The 16,156-nt window shown below is 38.3% G+C and overlaps 1 protein-coding gene across 1 annotated transcript in view; it reads right to left on the minus strand.

Moving 5' to 3' along the window:
• Positions 1-5,250: 5,250 nt before the first annotated feature.
• LOC129757251 (protein suppressor 2 of zeste-like) overlaps positions 5,251-16,156 on the minus strand; it is a 96,043-nt gene continuing 85,137 nt past the window's right edge. Inside the window, exon 6 of the mRNA XM_055754411.1 lies at positions 5,251-10,446. Within this exon, the coding sequence (XP_055610386.1) occupies positions 6,271-10,446 (4,176 nt within the window). The 3' untranslated portion in view covers positions 5,251-6,270. The remainder of the gene's footprint in view (positions 10,447-16,156) is intronic.

Genomic DNA, 16,156 nt, shown 5'->3' on the forward strand with positions numbered 1-16,156 from the left:
TTTTCTTGTTCGGGAGGGTCCTATAAGTTGGTCTCCGCAGCAAGAAGCGTTCAGCTGCATCGAAGCTACTCTGCTACAAGTCAGCTTCGAGCTGTGCCTTAGGGCGACGATGCTCGGTTGCGCCAAGTCCCGGATTCCCACCCGTTGCCCTTTTAAAACGGTAGTTCGAGACTACACCCGCATTGGGAGCTTGAATTTCGTTCGTTTCGGTCTGTTAGCAAAACTTTCTCCCCCGACTTCCGCGATCCGAGTTCGCCATATTGACTTCCGAGTTTTTTTTTTGTAATCTGAAAACGGAAATAGGTACTGGAACGAAGATGAGATTTGCGAGGAATAAACGTTCAAAATACCGGAACCTTCAAGCTGGGGTAACTGCAGTCTAGCAGCAGCAGCAAGCATAGACCGCCCAGAATCAGCCGGTATTGCAGTTATCATCAGAGCCAGATGCGAATCTACCAAGCAAAATAAATCTGAAATCTTCACAATTCAACATAATATATAAATTCATGCTAAAATTTTCATATTATTTAAAAGACAATGATCAACTAAAGTAAATTTCATTTCAATTTTCGATGTCAAACGAAAACAAATACCAGCTGTAATGGATTTTTGACAGCTTGATGTTTTCTGTTGACACTGCCGATTTCACGCACACCAACAAAGGTGAGTGCAAAACTCGATTCATGCTCGTTTTCAGCGTGGATGGTGCAACACTTTCGGGTGGTGAAAACGAATACGGAATTACTCAAGTTATCCGCTCAGTTTAACCACACATTGCAAATATTGGAGTTCTCTCACTTTTCTTTTTCGCTCCAAGAATTTTTACTGGGCCCGGCTAGTAGATCTACCAAAATGAGCGTGGCGACGAACGTGTAAATACGTTCGTCGCCATACTCATTTTGGGTAGTTTTAATAGCCGAGTCTAGAGAAATTCTCGGAGCAACAAAATAAAGCAGCTTTGCAACGTTTGGCTGAGCGGCTTACTTGAGTAAGAGAGCGTCACGCATTTTTGATTTGACGGAGCCTCCCAGGAAATACACCCGTCACACGATTATGGGTCTCATGGCGACGAGCGTGTAAACTGAGAATTTTTCTGCCTTTTATGCATATTGAACTTCGAAAAGAAAGATACTATCGAGATTATCGATTTAAACGCAATTCAGTTTGCCCATTTTTTATCTTAACACATTTCAATCACATATTTCGGAACAATTCAACAAAGATTTAGTCGTTTCAATTAATGTTTTGACTATAATCCCTCTTCTTCTCATGGATTGCCGTCCTTAGAAGACGTCATTTTATTTTGAGTAGGGGTTTTCGTAGAAAATCAAGGTTATTTTCAATGAATCATTGAAGAAATGAATCGAATGATGTTCCCTAACCAAAAATTACGTTAACCCAGGACGACACCTGCCGATTTGACTTCCAAACAGCATTTTCCATACACTTTCCACCGGGTGCAACATCAACATCAAGTGACTGGGGTATTTGGCAATTTCCCACTGCTTTCCGTTTTCTCTTTCTCTCTCCCGGTTCTGATCTGTTATTATCTCATCATTATATTTTATGTTACGCCGCAACATAGGACCATTATTCGTTCATCGTTTATCTGCGGCTTCTATAGTCGGGTCGGGTCGAGTCGAGTCGGTCTTTCGGTCGATCTCTATGGACTGCCCGATGCAAAAACATTTCACGGGGGCACCGAAAGCTCTCTTGCTGCCCCCTCCCCCCCCCCCCCCCCCCTCTCCTTTCTTTCGACTTGTCTGCGGTATATGTAGGTAGGTATGAAGTTGGTATATGTATTATTCCACTGGGTAATTACTATCATTATCGCTGTAGTTGTAGGTAGGTTTGCTATAGGTGTGTACCGTACTGTACTGTACTGAAGTAGGTAAGTATATATGCTTGTTTTATTTAACCACAGGTTTTTTTTCTGTTGCTTCCCTCAGACTGTGTCTGATGGCCTGTTTTTTTTTCTTCGTTTCTGCTGCCTTAGCGGCTACTATTGCACAACATCTACAATTATTTTATATGATAGGGATGGATGGGGTTCTGCTTCTTCTACGGTTGAAGTTTTCTTTATTTTTCATGTAGTCATGCTGATAAAACTGGGAAACGACACATAAAATTCTGCGGTGCTGACACGGATCGGGTTTTTTTTAACCTTTTTCTTGAGTTTCTGTGCTCTCTCTATAGGGCGCACGCATTATTATTTACGCGTGTTTATTACGTACATGTACGTTCACTGTTATTACTGTAGGAGGTTGACATGACGAGTAAATTTGTCCTAACCAGCCCTTAGATGGTCGCATATATTTGCTCTATGTAATGTATATCAAGGTACAATTGTTTTTTTTTACTTTTTTGTTATGCATTCTCCAACTCAGGAATACATTTGATTACTAATTTAATTTAGTTTCACTGATCTTGGTTTATACAATCAATATCCATCCTGGTGTGTTACCTTTTGATTCGATACACTCTATTCACAAGAAAATCTACCAATTGAAAAGTCCTATTTGCAAATAAATTAAAATTCCTATCGAAACATCTAGCCTTCCATTGGCCTATTTACAGTATTAAACAATTTATGAAAATCGGTCACGTATCGTGTTGACAAAGTTTTAACATAATTGTATGCAGAAAGATGCTGTAACTGTTGTTATGTTTCTAAGTTTGTTTTTAATTTTTCAAACGAGTTCGACGACTTCTTCAGTATTTAAAGAGAGCTGGAAAGCTTTCTCTTCAAATTGCTTTTGGAGCCTAATATTTAAAAAAAAGTCTGAAATTTTGAGCTGAATGCAAAACAAAAAAAAAATAAAAATGTTGGTGGCATGGAATCCATGAGACAATTCAATCTGAATCTGAATTCTGAATCTGATTTCTGAATCTGAATTCTATATCCGAGTTCTGAATCTGAGTTCTTTGAATTCTGAATCTGAATCTGAATTCTGAATCTGATTTCTGAATCCGAATTCTGAATCCGAATTTTGAATCCGAATTCTGAATCCGAATTCTAAATCTGAATTCTGAATCTGAATTCTGAATCTGAATTCTGAATCTGAATCTGAATTCTGAATCTTTTTTAAGATAAGTTAACCACCGTTAATTAATTTTGTAAATTTATTTTTCGGCATATCGGTGAAAAGCCTAGTTATGAAATTGATAAAGATGGATAGAGAAGTGAGAAGAAAATTAACAGATGTTGAAGAGAGCGAAAGAGCATTTTTGCGAGGAAACTTATTAACGTACACCATACTTTACCCTGCAACATTTCATTATTTAGGAGAAGTAGTACCGGGATAGAGGTGGCACTACCTTAACCTATACAATGAAATCTGGTTGGTCCGAAGTCTACATGTGGTGAACACGTATACTCCGGACGGGCTGTCCGTCCGGAGTATACGTGTTCACCACATGTAGACTTCGGACCAACCAGATTTCATTGTATAGGTTAAGGTAGTGCCACCTCTATCCCGGTACTACTTCTCCTAAATAATGAAATGTTGCAGGGTAAAGTATGGTGTACGTTAATAAGTTTCCTCGCAAAAATGCTCTTTCGCTCTCTTCAACATCTGTTAATTTTCTTCTCACTTCTCTATCCATCTTTATCAATTTCATAACTACTTTTCACCGATATGCCGAAAAATAAATTTACAGAATTCTGAATCTGAATTCTGAATCTGAATTCTGAATCTGAATTCTGAATCTGAATTCTGAATCTGAATTCTGAATCCGAATTCTGAATCCGAATTCTGAATCCGAATTCTGAATCCGAATTCTGAATCCGAATTCTGAATCCGCATTCTGAATCCGAATTCTGAATCCGAATTCTGAATCCGAATTCTGAATCCGAATTCTGAATCCGAATTCTGAATCCGAATTCTGAATCCGAATTCTGAATCTGAATTCTGAATCTGAAATCTGAATCGGAATTCTGAATTCTGAATCTGAACTCTAATTCTGAATTCTGAATCTGAATTCTGAATCTGAATTCTGAATCTGAATTCTGAATCTGAATTCTGAATCTGAATTCTGAATCTGAATTCTGAATCTGAATTCTGAATCTGAATTCTGAATCCGAATTCTGAATCCGAATTCTGAATCCGAATTCTGAATCCGCATTCTGAATCCGAATTCTGAATCCGAATTCTGAATCCGAATTCTGAATCCGAATTCTGAATCTGAATTCTGAATCCGAATTCTGTATCTGAATTCTGTATCTGAATTCTGAATCCGAATTCTGAATCCGAATTCTGAATCCGAATTCTGAATCCGAATTCTGAATCCGAATTCTGAATCTGAATTCTGAATCCGAATTCTGAACCCGAATTCTGAATCCGAATTCTGAATCCGAATTCTGAATCCGAATTCTGAATCCGAATTCTGAATCCGAATTCTGAATCCGAATTCTGAATCCGAATTCTGAATCCGAATTCTGAATCCGAATTCTGAATCCGAATTCAGAATCCGAATTCTGAATCTGAATTCTGAATCTGAATTCTGAATCTGAATTCTGAATCTGAATTCTGAATCTGAATTCTGAATCTGAATTCTGAATCTGAATTCTGAATCTGAATTCTGAATCTGAATTCTGAATCTGAATTCTGAATCTGAATTCTGAATCTGAATTCTGAATCTGAATTCTGAATCTGAATTCTGAATCTGAATTCTGAATCTGAATTCTGAATCTGAATTCTGAATCTGAATTCTGAATCTGAATTCTGAATCTGAATTCTGAATCTGAATTCTGAATCTGAATTCTGAATCTGAATTCTGAATCTGAATTCTGTATTCTGAATCTGAATTCTGAATCTGAATTCTGAATCTGAATTCTGAATCTGAATTCTGAATCTGAATTCTGAATCTGAATTCTGAATCTGAATTCTGAATCTGAATTCTGAATCTGAATTCTGAATCTGAATTCTGAATCTGAATTCTGAATCTGAATTCTGAATCTGAATTCTGAATCTGAAATCTGAATCTGAATTCTGAATTCTGAATCTGAATTCTGAATTCTGAATCTGAATTTTGAATCTGAATTCAGAATCTGATTTCTGAATTCTGAATCTGAATGCAAGATTGATGCTCTGACCCGAAGTCACTGGGTATACTTTTGACTCCCGTATTCTAGTCGGTAATGCGTTGGCACAAAAACCTGAGATTGTTTGTTCAAATCTTTTACAGTGCGTCAGTATTTACATTTTCCAAATAAGTTTTTTATTTTATTTTTTAACTTTTCTAACAATTTATTTTCTCTTGATATTCTCATTTCCAATAAACTTTGTTCTTAATTTGATTTTTGAATTTGGATTTCTTGTTCTGGTTTCTGAACTTGAATTTTTTATCCATATCTTAATTTTGAGCTCGTTTTTGAATTTCAATTCTCACGTTGAACTCATAAAAATTAAGTTATGACACTTCACGGAAAACATGTCATTTTTTTGTCGAACCAAAGAAAAAATTTCAGTCAAGATGTTCAACATCTAACAGAAAATGCAAGAAAAAAGAAACAAAAGTCAATAGATACAAGCCTTTGCGGTAGTTCATCACTCACAAAACTTCTCGCTCGATCTCTGTTCAGCTTGTTACAACTTTGTCAACACGATTGTAACCGAGTTTTTTTTACCAATATTATATCTGCTCTTCGTTACCTTATCTCTATGCTCAAGCGAGCGCTCTCAGGCCGGTGACATAGTGAGTGCGATGCGATGCGAATTGGCGGAAAATTTACGGACGCAGCCTACGCGAACTCGAGCGGCGGAACAAATTGACATCTGCTTCGCCGCGTTGACTATGTCAGGTTTAAGCGATTCACATACATTTTCATCAAATGTGGTTCACCGCATTGAATCGCATTCACCGCATCGCGTCGCATCGTATTCACTATGTCATCGGCCTCAGTTGTCGCCAATGCCGGACGGGACGGATTGACATTGTCACACGTCGTCGTCACCGGTCCGCTTTGTTTGTTGCGTGAGCATTGTCAATCAATCAACTTCTCCTGCTGCTCTAACCCGATGTGGTGGATCAGTTTTGATTTTTTTTTCTTTCGACTCACTTTGCCTTACCTCATCGCGATTTGTTTGATGTTAATTTTTTCGACAGGTCATCAACGCGCTCTCTAGTGTCATCAAAAATCGTCGAATCCGAATCCGGCTGCTCCTGGTTATTGCGGATGGCCTTCGGCTGCACCCGAGCGAGCGCTAAGCACTCTCGGGATCAACAATAATAATGCGCGGTTACACGTGCGATTTTTTTGTCTTCTTTCTAAACAACGTTCAAGCCACCGTTAGCACCAACACCAGTAGCGGAGCCATTACCGTTGCTATTGTTGTTGTTGCTGCTGCTGCTCGAAACGCGATTACCGTTCGCCACATTCGCTCCGGTATTCGTAGCCGTCGCAGCGGCCGCTCGCAATCCAGCCGCCACTTTCTCAATGGTCTTTTTACCCGGAGCTCCACCGAACGTCGTCGACGAGCTAACGCTGTCACTGTTTTTGTTGATGGAGCTAATGCTATTGTTGTTGTTAATATTGTTGCTTCCATTCAAATTGCTGCTGGCCGCCGTCGCCGTTGTAATGGTGCTGCCCATCGTTCCGATTGCACCGGTGTTGGTTGTTCGCATCAGCAGCGAAAACGTTTCGGCGATGCTCCGGCTGCCCGCACCACCCATCATCGTTAGAGGCCCGTTACTCGATTTCAGCCCCGGCGTCGTCGTAGTGTTTGCACTGTTTATTTTCATGTTTACGTTCGCGATTTTCGCCGCTGACGTCGGCGAAAGGGTGGACGAAACAACGGGTGGCGACAACGAAGAGTTGCTGCTTATCGATGCGGCTTGATTGCGAAATGCCAATGCTGATGGGTTCGGAATGCTTCGCACCGATGGGTTCGGTTGACGGACGACGGCCGCGGCCCGATTGCTTCGATTGATTTCGGTAAGCTTTGGCAGTGGCATCGATTTTGTCACTGATGCCGACGTCGTGGTTGTTGGGCTAAACTTGGACATGACTGGTCCTGAACCGATGCTGTTAGGTGGATTGGCAATGGCAAATCCTATCATGTCGGATGGGAGTTTTAGGCCGGGAATGCCAGCGTTCTGAAGTTTGGCCATCATGCCGGAGCCCGCTTTTATCATCGAGGCAGCTGACGTTTGTATCAGCGAGTTGATCAACTCCAACCGGTTGCTATCGATTTCAATCTTGGCGTCCGTTTCCGTTTTCGCCCTAGGCCTAGGCTTCGCGTCGTTGCCGTTTAATTTCGGCGTTAAACTGTCGCTGCTTTCGAGAATAATCAGATCGTCATTAGTGCGGGTTGTTAGGTCCAGAGCTCCGGCGCTGGTGTCCTGATGAGAGGCGGACGTTGTAGTGAGATTGGTGGAGCTGCTAGAGCTGGTGCTAGTGACTTGAAAAACGGAAGGTGAAATCGGTGTCGTCGGTTGTTCTGGGACCGAGACTGATTTTTTTATTCGCATCAGCGGGATTGTGGGAGGTGGAGGCCGAGTGACCTTTGTAGCCATGACTTTCTGATTCGGTTTGTCAGCAACCGGGGCCGTTGATGGGATTCGGACAATCTCCAGTGCCGGACGGTTGTCTACCGGTGCTGGAGCTGGAACGCTGTCCGTCATTTTAGTGACACTGATTGAAGAAGGAGGTAGCAGAAGACTGGGTAGGGGTTTTTTGGTGCCAATTTCCTTGGTGTAGGCTGAACTGATCGGTGACTTGAAAGGTACGTCGTTTGCCGAGGTAGGCATGTTTGTGTGACCATTTTTCGCCAGGCTGGCACCTTTCACAAAGTTGAACATAGGTGCGTAGCAAGGTTTTTTCAAAAGCCTACTTTGTGCATCCATCAAATCGACGCGGGGCGTCTTCGGGGGAATGTTATAGGTTGAGTTACTATCAACGCTGATGGATCTTTTGAGGGCAGGATTTGCATTTCTCGGCTGGGCTAGATTTGAACTGTTGTTGGTGGGTGTCGTGGAAACTTTTTTTGCCACATTCGTAAACGTCAGCTGCGGATAGTTTGGCGTATGACGCGGACTAAACACTTGCTGTGGCTTCTGTTGCTGAGGTCTAGCGCTATTGGCCATAACTGTTTTGATAGCCGGTGGCTTCATACTGTTTGATGGAGCTGTGGTTGTTGTAGTTGGCCTAGTCGTCGGAACCAGCGAAGGCATGGTCGGTGGTTTTGTGGGCAGACCACTGCTGGAAATAATCTGTACATCATTGTCTGCCTCAACGATTCCGGCCTTTGCCTGCACGCTTTGTATAATGCTATTGATGGTGGCGGAATTATCCGATAAATTCTTGTCCAAATTAGGAATGTATACCATTGGCTTGTGCCGAACTGCCCTCATTTCATTAATCTTCGCCTTAGTTGAACTACTATCCGCCGTCGATCCCGATCCCCCCGATTGTAATGGAAGTTTTGGCAGCTCGTTAACCCTTGTCGCCAGCGTCGTTCCATGGATTGTGGCCGCCGTTGCTTGTGTTGTGGGATGTTCGATAATTTTTACATCATCATCATCATCGCCCTTCGTGATGTCAATCACCTTTAGATTGTCTTCCGCATTAGCCGCGCGCGGGGCCGACGAATAAGTTGAGGATGACGACGGGGTAACTTCCGCTATTGGCCTATTTAGCTCTCGAGGCGATTGCGATGTGGTCGTCATCGTCATAGGCGTGCTAGTCGTCGTAGAAGTGTTAGTAGTGGTAACAATTTCCTCGCTCGGTTTGCGTTCGTGCTTTGACGGCTTTTCGGTAAGTTTGACCTTCATTTTCAAACTCTCGTCGTGCTGCGAGGAAATTTCGGCGTGCAATTTTCTCCGCTTGCTGCCGCCGGCCTCTTTCGAGTGTTTGGCCTTTTTGCGCTTCCGGTGGGAGGACGACGAAAACGATGGATCCGGTGAAGACGAGCTAGAATTTTTCTTTTTCTTTTTAACGACAGCGAGAGACTCTTGTTCGACAGACCTGTGCACTGGTTTGAGGCCAATTGTTTTGGCATATTCTTCGATATCAATTCTGGGCGCTTCCGGTGGCTTCAGGCTGCTATCGTCGGGTCTGCTCCAAATCGGAGACTTACCGGAAGCAGTGGAAGAGGTGGCCGGAGACGTTGCCGCCGATGAAGACGTCGACGATGAATGTGCCGTTCTCGGTGATTTTTCACTGTCTGCTTTTGGGATCGAAATTTTAGTTTTCAGACTAGGTAGCTCTATTTTCAACTTAGGAACTTCAGGTTTGCGAATCATTTCCACCGATGATGTCAGCGGGGAAACGACCGTTTGTTTCTTCAAATTCACATAACACTTTAACTCGGATGACTTTTCATTCTTTTCCGTGCTGCTAGATGCCGTTACATTCGCATTGACTGCTGCTCCATTGCTTTCATTCCGGTGGTGTGGAGAAGATTTAGATTTTTCATGCTTACTTTTTGTCTCACCATTTTCAGCTTTCTCAGCACTGGTCGTTTGCTTGTTTCGACTATTGTCTTCTAGCGACTTTTTCCCGTTGCTAGAATCACCAACGCTGCTGCTATAATCATTATTTATTTTATTGTGCTTCTTAGCCTGCTGCGGTTCTGATTTTCTCAAGTCATCACCCGGAACGGTTCCACTTTTGCCTGTCAACGGAGCCGTCGCTTTTGGCAAAACCGGTGACGTTGTCTCATACTCGCAGTATCGAATTTCGTTACTACGAAGACGTTTGAAATCCCCCGAACTCCCAACCGACCCACTTGGACTGCTCTGCTTTGGAGATTTACCCGGCTTCACGTCACTTTTGGAATAAACTAGCTTCGAATCGTTCTTGTCACTTTTCTTGGTTACCAAAACAAGCTTCAGCGATTCTTTCTCCTTCTTATCACTTCCACCGCCTTTTTCCGCTTTACAGCTTTTGGTGATAATCAATTTGCTATCGTATGTATAACTATTCACACCCTCATTACTTTCACTACGCCTTTCAACATTCTCCGCGTTCGATTTCTTACAATCACGTTTTCCAGCAGCTTCCACCTCACCGTCGCCAGCTCCATTAACACCACTGCCGGCCACCTTTCCACTGTCAATCGACCGAGAAGATGATAATTCTTGATTTTTTTCCTGACTGACAGTGTTTAGATTTGCATCGCCAGTGCTACTGCTACTACTATTATTAGCACCGTTTCTCCGTTCGTCACCACCACTTTCTTCTGCACCTTCAGCATTATCGGTTGTCTTACCGGTGGCAGTTCCACCACTGCCACTTCTGTTGTTGCCACTTTTATTGTTGCTGTTGTTGTTACTGGTACTATTATTGTTATTACTACTGCTGTTATTATTGTTGCTGTTGTTGTTGTTATTACTCTCGTTGCTATTTTTATCGCTTCCCACATTGTTGAATGCGGTGGACGAGCCCGTCGGTTTTGCGGTTGGGTGAATGAAGATACGATAAAACAGTCGCATTCGTGAGCTCTGTGAGGGAGAGAGAAGAATGAAATAGAAAGAGAGAGTGAGAAATATTTTTTTTTGTGAGCAAATAAATGTTTTTGCATTTAGACGAAAACGCACGTTCTGGCGAACGTAAACATGATAAAACGAAGCAATTTCATGATACTAGCGGCGGAAAATTAGAGTCATAATACAGTTAAACTGTTTTCGTTTGAGTTTTTTTGTTGGATATTGACTCAAGGTTTCCAATTGATTTTAAGAATTCGATAACTGACCAATTCTTTTGTTGAAAAATTTCTAATCCATAATCCTGTTTCCAATATGCGCTGATCAACAAAATGAGGAGAGGCAGTGTCCGGTACGTAGACCAGTGTAAGGTAATAAGCCTAGTCCAAACACGGCTTCTTGAGGTGCGATTTCGGTTGATGAGGCTTGTTTATGTTTACAGTTTGGTAGCCGATAGTCTCCCATACTTGTCGGGAGACTTGAGACATGCATCTCTTTGTGTAGTTCAAAATGTATTCATAAACAAGTCTCAGCAACCGAAATCGGTGTTCGAGTTGCCGAGTATGGACTAGGCTTTAGATCGTTCTGACTAATCTCATTATATTTTAGCGAGTTGGTTCAAGAAATTTTTTCTAGATGGCTACTGGGGGATATAGCAGCTAGCAACTCTATTGGTTCAAAATGGTTCAGGGCCGATAAAATAGCCTTAAGATCTTGAATTAGCAAGTTGATAGTCATTTTCTGTCGATGGTGTGTTTTAGACATTATCCTTGATACTCTTTAACTAAAGTTCCTACGGTAGAGGTCAATAAAGACTTGATGAGCACGTAATGCTTACTGGTAGTTTAAGCATTTGTACATAGAAATTTTTATTAATTATTAATTATTGGATTTTTTGTCACTTCCAAAAATTGCTCATCTTGAAAACTGCGCCACTGTCCATTCCATGGAAGAAAAATTATGAATGTAATGAACGAGCAAGTTTTGCTTATAAGAGATGTTCAATGCAAAGAAAGATCTTTGAATATCTGACACAATCAAGCAAACATGAAATCGTATCAGAAATAATAACATATGTCGTTCACAACGGTGTTGCGAATCGAAATTCAAACTGCATAGTAAAAAAATCGTATAAAATGTCGTCTGAAGTCAGTTTAAATCGGATATGATAGAAAGTCCGCCATGTTTGTAAATTTGGAAATTATTTTGATCCCGCGCGGGCTTCAAGTGAGAAAATGATCGTCATTTTCTCTCTGCAACCAGCAGTGCATCCAGATAGCTCTAAATCAGATGGGAAATGAGTAATATTAACCTATGAGAGAACTGTAAAATATTGTCGCTGGCAACGATTTGAAGGCTATGAGAGCAAAATTTTGCACTCTCTTGCATTCTTTCGAAAGTTAAAATAAGGTGTCAGCTAACGCAAAATTGGTGTAGTTTTTGTCGATTAAAAAAGAAATGAAATTCATGTAGGGGAGGAGCGGGCTATATGCGCCTATTAAGCAGAACACTGATTTAATCAAATATCACATCGAATATGTGTACAAAAACTATGTGCACGTGTGCAGGCATCTGTTTTCTATACATTGGAGTAATTTTTATGTTAAAATTTTCTTCTGTTTCCAAGAAAATGATTTTATTCTAAGTGTTGTCTAAAATGCCGAACCTCAAACTGTGCGGGCTAAATGCGCCTTTCTATGTTTTGAACGGAATTTCTGTTTTTTGGGCAATATTTCCGTATAATTTCATTGAAACTGCAAGACAGTAACAATTTCCGTACGACAATGCTGAAGTTTTATAAAAATCTATGTATATTAAAATTTTATGGAATAAAACAAAAGTTAGGGTTGCCATACTATGGAGGCAGTTCATCCATAAGAAAAACTTTATCAAATCTTTTTTGAGATCTTCAATTCTCTCTTAAGATGTTATTCAGAGCTTAGATTTGAAGGTTCAATGATAAAAATCGTTTATTTATTCTATTTAACCTGTTATTTTAGGATGGAGGCATTTTACAAACATGATGGGGGCATACAAAAACACTGTATTATTCCACTATATAATCATTAATAAACCTCCACAAAAGCTGAAGTATGTTGAATTTCTAAAGTTCATTTGAATAAGAAACATAAACCATTCTAGCTTTTGTTTTAAGCTTCTTTACGTATAATTTTAAAAGTCGAAATATTACATCAAAACGTATCAAAACCTTGTATGATTTCTTAATTTTTTTTTTTTGAGTTTGTAAATTCATAAAATTCTCTCTTGCCTTATGTTCTAAGCGTATCACCTTCAAAATGCATTGGTCAGATAAGCTGTCTAGTCTGTCATTTCATCAAACAGCCGTAGGGTCATTTAACTCGATAGGCCCATTTAGGAAACCTTTCCCCTATGTATATTGCCACCACTTTGGTAGGTAAATGCTGTTTTTTCAACTTTTCAACTTTTTTTTTTGTTTCGATTATAGTCGTTTTACCATCTTTGTGGCATTCGCGACTTTATCAACGTTACAGTTGGCGGATAGCTATTGAAAAACTTATCCGGTACAACTGTGTTCGATGTTTACTCTTGGGATCGAACTCACAACTTTTATACGATCTTTCTATAATGTACATGGAACGTTTATCAAAACAGCATAAGAATATAACTACCAATATGATTGCTGGAAAACCAAACAACGTGCAAGAGATTATCATTAAATAATGTACACAAGCAGATTAACATTTGACTAGATGATTTGCTCTCCCTCCAGATTCAAATCATAAGGGTACAATCAGAAAATATATGATAAATATAACACGATTTTTAAAGTTGTATTCATAAAATTTAATTTAAAAATATGAATTATTGCCTTGAAAAACCTATCATATTTTTAGACAAGACTTCAAAACACAGAATCAATGTATAGTACGATATAAATCATGAAATTGTTAAGAGATCTTCATAAAACTTCATCTACGAAAATGCTTTAACGAAACTAAATGATTGAATGCATTGATAAACCTCCTTTACTTTGAAAAGAAGACTTGACTCAAACTTTTAAGAGAATTAGGGAAATGTCAATATCGTAGATTGGCCGACCTGAAATTATAAATCTACAAATTGTTATGTGAAAATTTATTAGATCGGAGCTTGTGTGAGGCTTTGTTTAGCCCAAACTTACTACAAACAGGTTTTTTTTCTTCCAAGTAAATTATCAACATCCTGATTATTTAATTCACTATACGGTAGGGCTGCTAAACTGGACTAAATGATGGTGTGCTTTGAGTGCAAACGCAAAAAAAATGCTCCATGACACGATTACTCGTAACAATTTTCAATCAACATATGTATATCAAAGAACTTTAAAATAATTAATAAAATTACAAAAATAACGATTTCATATTGACAAGATAGAAAATATTGCAAAAAAATTCAATATTTCACGCATGGCCGTAGAAGAGGGAGGGTTGCTTTTCTGAGAACCTCATGAGGGAACCTTCCCCCATGAGGTTCTCAGAAAAGCAAGCGAGCTAATCTACTCTAGACAAAATTTTGAATTCGTAATCAAATCTCGATGATTGAGGAAGGTTATTAAAGAGTATCAATCAAGACTCAAAACATGTGCCAAACATCAAAAACCCATCCCAAAATTTGAGTTCTGCTACAGGTTTTCAACTCATTACAGAAATTCAGGTTTCAAATTGTCTAGAACAAAAATTGTATTTTTAATTTGATATTTCGGTATCTTTACTCAGTTTAGAATTCTTGATTCAAATTAGTTTTTGCAGTTTGATTCATGATTTAAGATAATTTTCTTTTAGTGGGTTGATTTTCGGCTTTCAGTCTCAAGTTTTATTTCAGTTATTATGAAAAATCCTAATTTAACAAAGCTTCAAAACGGAGATGAACAGTTTTAAACTCTGATTCAGATTGATCATTCGAAACTCAGATTTCAATTCAGATTCACAATTCAGATTAAACACAAACACATTATTTAAATTATGAATTCAGATATAAACCCACTACGACAGAATTTAAATTAAAGATTCACGAATGGGGGCTCTGAAACATGACTTTTAAGATTCTGATCTGAAATTTAGATACGGAAATTTTTGTACATTTCAGTAATCGTTTTGAAATTTTGGAAACAAGTTTAAAATTCTTAAATTGAATTCAGGTGCGGAATTTAGATTCAGAATGCATGATCAAATTTCAGAATATGATTCAGCTCGTACATGACTTTTAAAATCAAGATTAAAATATAAAAGTGTCAATTCTGTGTTGCCAAAATCGAACCGTGCCAAAATCGAACCGCGCGAAATTCAACGGATTTATTCATCAACTTTTTTCTTCCGTATTAATAAATATAAACCAATGTTATTATTATTAACCTTTTGTTTCCTCATTTTTTGATAATTTTTAGTTTTTTTTTGTATCTTTTTTATCAAGTTTTCAACACATTCCGAACTTTCTTTGTTATGTTTGGCATGTTTGTTGTTTTTATCATGTTTGTTATTTTTGACATTTTGCAATTTTTTTTTTAGATAGTTTTTGGCATTTCTATTCTTTTGTTTGTACATATTTGTTTTTGAGTTTATTGAATTTTTCATATTTTCGGTCATTTTTGAGTGCTTTATGTGTTTTTTGATTTTTTTTGTTATAGTTGTTATATTTGATCAACGTTCAAAAATGTAAAAATGTATTTTATGTAGAGATTAATCACCGTAATTTATGTTTGGTACTTTAACTTATCGGCCTTATAGGTGTAAAGTGATGTCCTTTTTAGTAGGGACATCTAAAGATTATGGATTTTTTATAGATGGATAGAAGGTTGGATGAAATGAATGATGGTGAAAATGAGCGGGTAGAATTTATTTAGAAGCATTATCATCACATATCAATTATAAAGCTTCTAAATGAATTCTACCCGTTCATTTTCACCATCATTCATTTCATCTAACCTTCTATACATCTATAAAAAAATCCATAATCTCTAGATGTCCCTACTAAAAAGACATCACTTTTAGTAAAAACATATTAACGGGGTCTGTATTTCGTTGAGGAATTCAAGAAATCACCAATTTATGAATTTGTTTGTTAATTGAATATAAAAAATTTAAATTATTATTCAAAGTAAGTTTAAACACACATTTGAACTGAAATTCACAGTTATAAAGTAGAGTTTAAGTTTAATTTTAAGTTTGAAAGGTTTGTTTTATGCAAAAAATCTAATCTTCATACGAAAATATGTCTTCCTCATGATTATCATCATATAATTGATTTTTAATAAAAAAATATTTGCCGATAAAGAAACATGCAGCTTTTTCATCTAAAACATTGCACAAAATTTTAATTTTTTTCGATGTATCGTTTAACATTATTTATATTGAAGTATTTGCAAAAGCCAAATTTTAATCTTAAATCCTAAAGTTGGTTCATGTTGGTTCATGTCTTTGATTTATTCTCATGGATATGGTAAAGATCTTTGAATTTGCTCAAGAGTTTGAATGATTGAGTTTATTTTATTTTAGCTTAGGATAAGTTTTTTTTATTTTATGGCGTTGCTCAAAAAACTTATTTTAAACTCAAATAAAATAAACCTAGCCGAACAGACTCTTGAACAAATGAAAGATATTAACAATCGATGAAAGTGAATTCCATATTTTGTTACATAAGGTTTCATAATACGAATTTAGATAACCATTTCAAAAAATTTAGGACGTATTCTCAAATGTTACGATTTATA

This window comes from Uranotaenia lowii, chromosome 3 (assembly GCF_029784155.1).
Source record: "Uranotaenia lowii strain MFRU-FL chromosome 3, ASM2978415v1, whole genome shotgun sequence".
Lineage (NCBI taxonomy): Eukaryota > Metazoa > Arthropoda > Insecta > Diptera > Culicidae > Uranotaenia > Uranotaenia lowii.